Raw genomic sequence first — 12245 nt, 5'->3', positions numbered from 1 at the left:
ACAGAGGAAATCATAGCACAGTATCAATAAGCATGGGCGGGCCAACTGCTAACCGGCTGTGCCTGTTAGTCATTGAGACATATGGGAAATGAAATAATTCTATTCTCATACACTTTTTGGCTACACTCTTCTTTATTGAGTGAATTATCGGAAATCATACTTATATCCAACTTGCCAACTCTGTCACTAAAAAAGCTGAGCAAACTATCATTTGGTAAAATTAGCTGAGTTAGAATATATGGAATAGAGAATTTCACATGAAACACTCTTTACTTGTGAAGAAACTTGCTTGGTTAAGCAATATGTCTTTCCTGAGCTGGAATTAACTCATGATCAACCTAGAATAATGTACCAATCCAGAATAATGACCACAGAAATTCCTAGGAATTGAGGGGATACCAATCACAGGGCAACTTAAATGGCTCATGAAACTATTCAAGTCATTTAGGATACAGTCCCAGGTTGTGGCGGCCACATGTGGAAAATACCAGGCTTACATGCCGAAGGTGGGTTTTTACCAAAGCTTGTTAATTGGCCACATAATTTTGCAAGTAAGGCCACAGTATTACTGCGGCCGTTAGTAATCATGTTAATGGTTGCACCGTTTTGCTGGAAAAACCTCTGTATTATCGAAAAAATCATGCGGCCAATTGACATGTAATTTGAAAACCCAGCCCACCGCCTGTAGACGTGGTTTCATCGCCGCAACATGGGACCATCCACTAAATGAAAAAGGTGTTTCTGAAGAGTGGCGGCACATATCACAGTTCAGCATTTTTAGGATAGATTTACACAGAGACTTTATTTTGCAGTTTTGTCGCATGTTTTTTTTTGCACAATTTTTATAATCGTGGCAAAAAACAACAAAACCACAAATAAAATGTGTCATGTAAATATACCTGTAATGTAGTACTATATAGACCCAGAAGAGATATGGTTTTAAGCATTAGTACTCTGATTAAATATCTTACGGAACCTGAAACATCGCAATTTTTAATTTGTCATGAGCGTGAACACAATAGACATATATTTTTTAAATTCCAAACTATTTACAGAAGTATCAAAAGTATTATATAAAAACCTCCTTATAGCACATGATGTGGAATAAAAATACATAAACTTGTCATTTAAAGGGGTTTTCCCACAAAACGTGTCCTCTATCCACAAGATACATGAGTGATCGCTGGGGGTCCTGTGGATAGGGGATACATGAGTGATCGCTGGGGGTCCTGTGGATAGGGGATACATGAGTGATCGCTGGGGGTCCTGTGGATAGGGGATACATGAGTGATCGCGGGGGGTCCTGTGGATAGGGGATACATGAGTGATCGCTGGGGGTCCTGTGGATAGGGGATACATGAGTGATCGCGGGGGGTCCTGTGGATAGGGGATACATGAGTGATCGCTGGGGGTCCTGTGGATAGGGGATACATGTGTTTGTGGGAAAACCCCTTTAAAAGAAATCTGCTGCTTCAGTCAATGTTCTCCTCAATGTTGTGCAATGAGAAGAAACGGGGAGCTTGGGACCAGCGTTCTAGTGATCGGTATGGTCCCAGAAGTGGGGGCCCCCAGCGATCAGACACTTCTCACCTATCCTTTGGCTCTGCAAATTGTGTAATGTATGTCACTTTTATTTGGACTATCCGTTGATGGGATCCGTCAGACCTTTCTGTCAGGGGAACCCATCAACAGAAAGGCAAACGGAAACCATAGCTTTCCGTTAGCATTACCATTGATTTCAATGGTAATGCTTCCAGTGCTAATGGTTTCCGTTTGTCCACGTTCCGTAAGGTTTCCGTTTTCGCTGATGTGAACAGGCCCTTAGGCAAATTATATTTTTTTATGTCATCATTGATTTGGTGGTGTGGCCATATAGATATGTTTTTGTTTTTTTTAAGAGTGGCCTATTTTTTATGGGGGTTTGGCTAGGAGGGGGCCATGCATTCTTGGTAAAAGTGTCCCTGAAAATTTCTCAAAAATGTTGCCAACTATTGTGAGACATAACATGGGCTAATCGATTCACAAATTGTGAATTCACCCCTGGTAATGGCATTGTTGACCTAATGAACTGCTATTGTGATTCCCTTATGCTGGAAATGTCTGATTTTGCAGCCCGGTGCACACTACCGTTAATCAGAAAGCATCCCCCTCCCCCATTAGTTCTCCGTTATTACATAGATACAGATACAACACAATATCGTTTTCGGGAAAGCATCTTAGTCATGGATGATAATGATGATTGCGATGATGACATCCCATTATATGTTCTTCATACGTCCTGCAGGGGGAGCCATTACCTAAAAGCGCATGAAGACCCACGCTCTCATTCTATGCTTCCATGGTAACATCCCCACCCCTGAGCGTGCACCCATCTTTGAGTCTGCGCAGCCGGCTTGTCAGTGCGCCTGCGCGGGTTAAACCTCAGTCATACCGTTTGTCCCGGTCGCCGCCGGCGGAGTTTCCATAGGACACGGTTTGAGCGGTCCTCGGAGCCCGAGGTCGGACTGGCAACCATGGCGCAGATCTTACCTATTCGCTTCCAGGAGCATTTTCAGGTAAACTGGCGGTATATGGCTGAGAGGAGAAAGGGTCATTGGAAAGAGGTACAGCAGGCTCCGTGCTGCAGCAGCAATGGTGAATAACGGCTTCTTGGTGACTGATGGTGATGCGTGCTGGGGGGGACGACAAGTCACGGGCCGTACTAAAACGGTATGCGAAATGAATCGGCAAATGTCCTTGGGGCTATAGAAAGTAGCGGAGGGAATGCTTGTTTTGTGGGCAGTATAGGGTTAACTGATGTATAATTTTAGGGGAGGGGTCAGTGGCTCTTGTGTCCCCCCCTGGGTGATGTATGTATGGTACTATTGATGCCATAGGCTTGCTCTGCCTATCTAATGTACCAGTGTGCTGCCGTGGGCCTTCAATATCTTCTCTGCCATGGATCCCTCTTCTATATGGCTAATGTCTGCAGTCCCCCCATATTGGTGTGTCCCCCCAATTCTGGCCTGCACAGGTTATGTGGAAGCTGCGGCAGATGTGCAGCCCCCTCCCTTCTTAGGGTTATTGATTTCCAGCAGTGAGGAGGAAGGAGGGGTGCTGGGTGCAGGGGCGTCCCCTCACCACCGTCTCTGGGTACCGGCGGAGGCAGCATAGACTCAAATGTTGGATGTCTCATCGCTGCCCGTGATGACACAAATTCTCTGGTTGTGTTAAGGGACCACGATTGGTTTCATACATTGTAATTATTTATTGTCGGCACGTTCACCACATCTTCTTCCCACCGGAATTGGTGGCTGAAAGCTCCTTCATCCTCGTGCAGGATCTCTGTATTTCTTGCAGCAGGCTGAGCAATAGGAGAAAATGGGATAATGTCAGTGAAATCATCTGTTCAGTAGACGCTCTACGGCAGCCGAGCGCTGAAGAGGTTAATATAAAAATTAACAAAAATGTGTTAAAATGAAAGAGCAGGAAGTCGGACCACCCCGCTTCCCGGTAATGGAGGGGCACCCGGACTCTCTCCCTTTATCTTTTACGATTTGTTGGTTGTGTATAAACTGCAAGACCCTATACCCTGCCGCAGGTCTGGAGATAGGCCTTGCCCACATTTATACCCGCTTGTCTATGCACGAAGTTCTGACCCGGCAGATGACACCGACTCCCTGCCGTAGGAGCAACTTGCCCAAGGTCAGGAGAAAATGGAAGACTTCTTTCAAGAATATCTGTCGTGTTAATTCCTGTGCTGTGTCTTGCCAGGTCGGAGTCATTTAGTTGGGTTATTGGCATTGCAAGCTAGATCTGCTGTTAGAAAGGATCTATTTCTTGAAATGGGTCATTTATTTCGTAACCCCATGACCTTGGTGCATGTTTATAAAGTGTTTTCTGCCATAAAAAAGGGGGAAAACATAATGGACTTGTGCCCGTATGTTGGAGCGTGCTCATTGGAACGCAAGGCGTTGCAAAAGAAGATGGAAATCGTTTTTGTCAACTTTGTCATTCATAAATTGTTAACCGAGACAAAGGTTGAGTGATTGGGATCAGTCAACAAATCTGGAGATTTTGGATCACCCACGTCTGGTAATGGCTACAACGTACCACTGATTTGACCTGGCGCTGGCTTCCTGACAGTGTTTTTGGTATAGGAAACGTTGCACGTGGTTTGTAAACTTGGCGCACATTTCTGACCAATTACACCCCACTCCCAAACTGAAAATTGGCGGACATGAGGAGAACATGCAAAAAAATGGCAGCCAGGTGTTTTGAATAAATATAACATTTCAGGAATGGGTAATGCTGGTGATGTGCCAGCGATACATACCACCATCAGACGTGTAACATTGAAGGTCACCTTCCTGGTCTCCATCAGGGCATAGGCAACCAGATTGGGAGACCCCATTACCACCAGAAATTACCAAACCTATTAAGATGTGCAGATGCGGTTGCTTTACCAAATCTGAGCTAAAAGTGGGCTAAACAGAAGACTTGCACCACACTGCTGACACTCTGTTGTCACACTGGTAGCCATATCCTTTATGGTCAGGGCTAGGTAGACCCCCAAAGTCAGGTAGCCAGTGTGACTAGTATAATGCTAGTAGTGCCCACTTTTTGGATTGATTTCTAATATTGGTTTTTCCAAGACACTAGAAAGGTCAGATTGGCTACTGGAATGGTATGTACAGTCCCTAAAATCTATAGTAATTTGTCCATCCCTAAAGGAATGCTTCAAAGAAAATAATAACCATCATCACCTTGACTTGTGCTGTGGCTGTGACGAGATCATATAAAACTCGGCAACCGAGCACGGGAATTCCGCAGCATTTAGAGTAGCTTAAAAGGGAATGGGGCAGTGGTGCGATACCTTGCTCGGCCACTACCAATGTATCGGTGAGTGGTAGTACGAACAAAAGGGGCTTGTCCACATGTGACGGAATTGCTGCAGAAAATTTCTGCAGCATTTCCGTTAAATCTAGCAGACATTCCGCTGTGGAAAAACGGCACCATTTCGGGCGTTTTTTTACTGTAGAAAATGGTGCGTATTTTGCTGCGTTTTTCTCAATACTGGGAGATGGTGACCTCTCCTCCTGAAAAATGCAGCAATTCAGCCCACTTTCCGCAGCAGGAATTGACGTGCTGCGGTACGAAAAAGATGAAGATGCAGTTTAAACCGGGAAAAAATAATTGATCAAACCGAAATTTGCAAGATGACCGATTTAATTGCGCTGAATTTAGATTATTTTTCGATGAGTTGCCCAGCCCTACCTCATAGTCTGTTAAAAATGGAGACTACAAAATAAGAATGATTTTATATTGTGCGTTCTCCACCATTACCGCTGTCTGGGTCTCCTCATTCAGGGTCTAGGTTTAATGCCATATTTAACCCCTTTAGGACGCAGCCTGTTTTGCCCTTGTGGAGACAGATGATTTTTTAAAATCTGACGTGTCACTTTATGTGGTAATAACTCCGGAACGCTTTTACCTATCCAAGCGATTCTGAGATTTTTACTCGTGACAAATTGTACTTTGCTAGTGAAAAAATGTGGTCGATAAATTTAATATTTATTTGTGAAAAAAATCGAATTTTAGAGAAAATTAGCAAAAATTTGAATTTTTCTAAGTTTAAATGTATCTACTTGTAAAACAGAGAGTAATACCACACAAAATACTTGCTAGTTACCATTTCCCATATGTCTACTTTAAGGCTGGGTTCACACAACCTATTTTCAGACGTATTGGAGGCATTTTACGCCTCGAATTACGTCTGAAAAACGGCTCCAATACGTCGGCAAACATCTGCCCATTGCTTTCAATGGGCTTTACGATGTACTGTGCCGACGACCTGTCATTTTACGTGTCGCTGTCAAAAGACGGCTCGTAAAATTACAGCCTCGTCAAGAAGTGCAAGACACTTCTTGGGACGTTTTTGGAGCCGTTTTCTCATAGACTCCAATGAAAACCGCTCCAAAAACGGCCGTAAAAAACGCAGCGAAAAAAGTGCATGTCACTTCTTCAGCCGTTTTTGGAGCCGTTTTCATAGACTTCATAGAAAAACAGGATTACGGCAATACCCTATATGTGGTAATAAACCGTGCTCCGAAGGGAAGGAGCGCCTTTTGGATTTTGGAGCACAGATTTTGCTGGAATGGTTTTCGGTGTCTTGTCGCGTTTGCAATGCCGTGGAGGAACCCAAATTGGGAAACACCCCCCCCCCCAAGTCACCCCATTTTGGAAACTACACCCCTCAAGGAATTTTTGTAGGGGTATAGTCAGCATTTCGACACCACCAGGTTTTTTGTGGAATTAGGCTGTGAAAATTAAAAAGAATGTGTCACTAGAAATTTATTTTTTTTCAGTTAAACAATTAGTATTTGAGTTGATTACACATTGTTTTAATTTTTTCACAAGTCAGGAAATATTATAAATTAGATTCTAATTTATAACATTTCCATGTGCTGGTCACTAGAGGGAGCAGTTCCCAAAATTGCAGCATGGTCACTGTGGTAAAGCAACCTCATTGATTTATGTTGCAAATTTGGGGTGGACACACTCGCTCTAGTGTCCTCACACAATCCCCCCCTCCCTTATTCTGGCTAGTGCCAGGAGAAGGAGGGGTTTGAATCTTCAAACCTCCTACACTGTGTGCCGCCATTTTCTGAGCGACTGCACAGTGTAGGAGGATTAGATACATGGCTCAGCAGACAGTATCACACGAACATAATACACACATCACATACACGAACTTAAATTACCTGCCTCCGCTGGTCTACGCTCCTATTCCTTGCGCCTGAACATATGGCCTGAAGCCGTGGCCGGAAGTCGTCATCTTACGGTCTGGCAGCGGCTTCCGGTCCACATGAAAATGGCGCCGGATTTCGCTCTGCGAATGAGCTTAGTTTTGGTCCGTTCCCACACAGACGGCGTACACTTCTGAGAATGGAACGGCTCCCGTTCGCATTCTCTATGGAGATGTATGTGCCGTATTCCATCTCTGTATGTGTCGTTAATCGACACATACAGAGATGAAAAAAAAATGGCAGCCCCCATAGAGAAGGAAAAGTTTGAACACAGTAAGGCTATGTTCACACGGGGTATTTTGCAGGAGGAATATCTGCCTCAAAATTCCGTTTGTAAGTTTGAGGCAGATATTCCTCTCCCTGCGCAGCGATTTTCGCGCCGTTTTTCGCCCACGGCCATTGAGCGCCGCGGGCATAAAACAGCGCGAAATACGCTTTCTCTGCCTCCCATTGAAGTCAATGGGAGGTCAGAGGCGGAAGCGCCCGAAGATAGGGCATGTCGCTTCTTTTTCCCGTGAGGCAGTTTTACTGCTCGCGGGAAAAAGACGCCGACGCCTCCCATTGAAATCAATGGGAGGCGTTTTTGGGCCGTTTTTGCCGAGTTTTGCGACGCGGTTTCCGCGTCAAAATACTCCGTGTGAACATAGCCTAAAAATTAGAACGTGACAACACTAATAAATAACATTTTTGTTTATATTTTATTTAAAGCAATATAATTTAAAAAAAAATCATGACACCTTCACTTTAATATCGGCATTTTTGTCACACAAAAAAGTGTTGAATTTTTTAAAATTTTCACAGGGGATAAAAGAGAAGACGCACACCGCATATCCCATATATGGTCATAAATGGTTTTTTTTATTAGAAATTAATTAACCCTTTCAGGACTGAACCTTTTTTTTGTTAGTTTTTCACTCCCTGTTTTCTAAGAGCCATAACTTTTTTTTTTTTTTTCCCTTTTCCGTCAATAGTGGTGTGAGGGCTTATTTTTTGCGGGAGTAGTTGTAGTTTTTGGGGTTTTGTTTTTAAGTCTTTTAGGGCAGATTCAGACGAACGTTGCGTTTTTGCGCGCGCATTCAACGCTGCGTTTTGCGCACGCAAAAACCATTTGACAGCTGCGTGTGTCATCCGTGTATGATGCGCGGCTGCGTGATTTTCGCGCAGCCGCCATCATAGAGATGAGGCTAGTCGACGCACGTCACTGTCCAAGGTGCTGAAAGAGCTAACTGATCGGCAGTAACTCTTTCAGCACCCTCGACAGTGAATGCCGAACACAACATCGAGAAACCTGTTCAAAAAAAAGAAAAAGTTCGTACTTACCGAGAACTTCCCGGCCGTTGCCTTGGTGACGCATCCTTGGTGACACGCCTCTCTTGACATCGGGCCCCACCTCCCTGGATGACGCGGCAGTCCATGTGACCGCTGCAGCCTGTGCTTGGCCTGTGATTGGCTGGAGCTGTAACTTGGACTGAATTGTCATCCCGGGAGGTCAGACTGGAGGAAGAAGCCGGGAGTTATCGGTAAGTCAGAACTTTGTTTTTTTTTCATGTTTATTGGGATCGGTAGTCACTGTCCATGGTGCTGAAACTGTTTAACTCTTTCAGCACCCTGGACAGTGACGGTCTCCTGACGTCGCGTACCGGAAATTTTTTTTCCGGGTTCGGCCAAAACGAGTTCGGCCGAACCCGGTGAAGTTCGGTTTCGATTGTCCGGGTTCGCTCATGTTAAAGACACTCCATTTGGATGTTTGGAAACAGAAAAGCACGTGGTGCTTTTCTGGTTACATTCATCCTTTTGACAGCTGGTGCGCTGTTTCAGTCGGTTCGCACGGAAGTGCTTCCGTGCGACCTGCGTGGTTTTCACGCACCCATTGACTTCAATGGGTGCGTGATACGCGAAATACGCGGAGGTATTAAACCTGTCGCGTTTTGTACGCAGCGAACAAACGCTGCGCACAAATCACGCACTGTTTGAACTGCCCCATTGACTTCTATAGGGCTGTGCGTGGCGCGCGAAAAATACGTGGCCTGCACGCACGAAAATCACGCTCGTGTGAATCCCCCCTTACTGTGCGGTAAAACCGACAACTTTAATTTTATTACGGTGATACCAAATTTATATAGGGTTTTTTTTTTAACATTTTAAAGAAAAGACTTTGTTAAAAAAAAATTTGTCATCACATTCTGAGAGCCATAACTTTTTTTTTTTTTTGGTCGATTGAACGGTCTGGGGGCTTATTTTTGCCGGAAAGAGCTGTAGCTTTTATTGCTACCACTTTATGGTACATACAACTTCTTGATCACTTTTCATACATTTATTTTTTTATTTTTATAGAGCTAAGGTGACCAAAAACAGCGATTTTTGGCGGTTTAAATTCTTTCTTACGGCGTTCACTCCGTGCAACAAATTGCGTTTTAACTTATTCTGCAAGTCGGTACGATTACGGAAATACCATATGTGTATAGTGTTTTGTTTTTGTTTTTTTTTTTATGTTTGCACAATAAAATCACATTTTTATAAAATTATTTTGTGTCCCCATATTCTGAGAGCTGTAACTTTTTTTTTTTTATATATATATATTTTTTTCAGTTGAAAAAGCCGTGTAAGGGCTTGTATTTTGTGGGACGGGTGTTCGTATTTATTGGTACTATTTTGGGGTACATGGGACTTTTTCGATCACTTTTTATTCTATAACTTGGTAGGGGTGGTGACCAAAAAATAGCGATGCTGGCATAGTTTTTCATGTTTTTTTTTTTTTTGCGGTGTTCATCGTGCAGGGAAAAATAACATAGTTTTATAGTTTGGGTCATTACGAACGCGGAGATACCAAATATATATATATTTTTTTCCTATAATAAAAGACTTACTATAGGAACAAAAAAAACTTATTTTTACACTTTTTTTTTTTATAAAACCTTTTTATATTAACTTTACGCTTTCTTTTTTTACCTGCAGCACGGATCGCTGCTACAAAACATTACACTAGTAGTGTAATGTATTCCAACTGTCAATGTGACGTCAGTCACTCTGACAGTAAGCCTTTGGCTGGTCCTCATACCCTTTGATACATGGCAGACCCGGAGGCCATTGTCTGGCATCCGGTTGCCATGGCAACCCCCACAATAACATGAGGGCTTCCGATGTGCTACAAACCCCCTAAACGCAGCGATCGCAATTGATCACATCTTAGGGGTTAGACTGGGTTCACACGACCTATATTCAGGTGTAAACGAGGCGTATTATGCCTCGATTTACGCCTGAAAATACGGCTCCAATACGTCGGCAAACATCTGCCCATTCACTTGAATGGGTTTGCCGACGTACTGTGCCGACGACCTGTAATTTACGCGTCGTCGTTTGACAGCTGTCAAACGACGACGCGTAAATTGACTGCCTCGGCAAAGAAGTGCAGGGCACTTCTTTGCAACGTAATTTGAGCCGTTCTTCATTGAACTCAATGAAGAGCAGCTCAAGATTTAGGAGCGTCACAGACGCCTCGCATAATACGAGGAGGAGCTTTTACGGCTGAAACGAGGCAGCTGTTTTCTCCTCAAAACAGTCTGTCTTTTCAGACGTAAAAGACTCTCATCGTGTGCACATACCCTTAATTGCCGGAATCAGCGGCAAAGGAACGCTGGCCGGCAAGAGTGGAGTGTCAGCTGTTGGAGACAGCTGACCTCCCAGTTCCCGGTGCATCCTCGTGCGGGAAGTAACCTCCCTCAACGACGTATAGTTACTGAATGGTGGAGCTAGGGGTTAAATAGCTGGGAAAGGTGTGAACATTCAGATATTCCTTTGCACCCAATTTAACCACTATATGCGATGTAGTCTTTTACCCAGAACCGGAGATTTAATTTACATAAACTATATACCAGATTACAGATTGTTAAAGAGGCTCTGCCACCAGATTCTCAAATCCCTATCTCCTATTGCATGTGATCGGCGCTGCAATGTAGATAACAGTAACGGGGTTTTTTGTTTTTTTTAAAACGTTCATTTTTGGCCAAGTTATGAGCTATTTTATATTTATGCAAATGAGCTTTGAAATGGACAACTGGGCGTTTTTTTTTTGTTATGTCCAACTGGGCGTGTTTATGTGTATGACGCTGACCAATCCGTGACCAGTCAGCATCATACACTCCTCAACATCTGCACGCTCCTCTCCTGAAATATTCTGTGCTGCTGTGAACTCTGCTCTTACCATTACGTAGCTCTCAGTCTGTTACCTCTCCTCCACTCCTGTTCTCAATAACACCTTCACATGATTGGCAAGTCACCACCCCGCACAAGATCCTACTGCACGGCTGACAGCCGTCAGCTGTATAGCTAACAGCACGGTTGTGTTGGAATCGCGCCCTGCTGTGTCTCACTTAGCAGCTGGGTGTGTTCCCCTCATCTAGCTGCTACGTTCTATCCTGACCGCCGGTGAATTCTCCGTGCGGTCTTCGCAGTGCTGCTACCCCGTTTACCTACGGGAGCAGAACGCGGCTCCTGAAATACTCTGTGCTGCCTTAAACTCTGTGGACAGGTCAGGATCCTGTTTTTTTTAAAATGCTGCTGGGTAACCCGCTCGATCCACTATATAAGGCTGCGCCTCCATCCTCTTCTGCCCCAGTCACTTACTCCCAAGCACTGTAAACTTTCAGATTGGTTGCGCTGTGAATATTCGGAGAACGTGATTGGTTTATGTGCAGGGTAATGAACATACAGACAAGCAGTAGAAGACTGAATTCAATGAAATGCTCAGCCCTTAGTCAGTCTTCTACTGCTTGTTCTATCCTGACCGCACAGAGAATTCACCGGCGGTCAGGATAGAACGTAGCAGCTAGATGAGGGGAACACACCGAGCTGCTAAGTGAGACACAGCAGGGCGCGCTTCCAACACAACTGTGCTGTTAGCTATACAGCTGACGGCTGTCAGCCGTGCAGTAGGATCTTGTGCGGGGTGGTGACTTGCCAATCATGTGAAGGTGTTATTGAGGACAGGAGTGGAGGAGAGGTAACAGACTGAGAGCTACGTAATGGTAAGAGCAGAGTTCACAGCAGCACAGAATATTTCAGGAGAGGAGCGTGCAGATGTTGAGGAGTGTATGATGCTGACTGGTCACGGATTGGTCAGCGTCATACACATAAACACGCCCAGTTAAAAACACAATACACGCCCAGTTGGACATAACGAAAAAAAACGCCCAGTTGTCCATTTCAAAGCTCATTTGCATAAATATAAAATTGCTCATAACTTGGCCAAAAATGAACATTTTTAAAAAAAAACAAACGTTACTGTTATCTACATTGCAGCGCCGATCACATGCAATAGGAGATAGGGTTTAGAGAATCTGGTGACAGAGCCTCTTTGAATAGTTCTAATCTTCCTTAAAATATTTGTCCAGATTTTAGTTTATACAGTATAATAAACAATTTTCTTAAAAATGACTTAAAATTGTGTTCTGTAACTGC

General features: G+C 44.1%; 1 protein-coding gene across 1 annotated transcript in view; it reads left to right on the top strand.

The window, feature by feature from the left end:
* The first annotated feature begins 2388 nt into the window (after positions 1-2388).
* Positions 2389-12245, top strand: part of LOC142657207 (clathrin heavy chain 1-like) — a 120925-nt gene continuing 111068 nt past the window's right edge. Inside the window, exon 1 of the mRNA XM_075832261.1 lies at positions 2389-2555. Coding sequence (XP_075688376.1) covers positions 2514-2555 — 42 coding nt within the window. The 5' untranslated portion in view covers positions 2389-2513. The remainder of the gene's footprint in view (positions 2556-12245) is intronic.

Source organism: Rhinoderma darwinii, chromosome 1 (assembly GCF_050947455.1).
Source record: "Rhinoderma darwinii isolate aRhiDar2 chromosome 1, aRhiDar2.hap1, whole genome shotgun sequence".
NCBI classification, from domain to species: domain Eukaryota; kingdom Metazoa; phylum Chordata; class Amphibia; order Anura; family Rhinodermatidae; genus Rhinoderma; species Rhinoderma darwinii.
The sequence above is the reverse complement of the archived record's forward strand: the minus strand, read 5'-3'. Positions and strand labels throughout refer to the sequence as shown.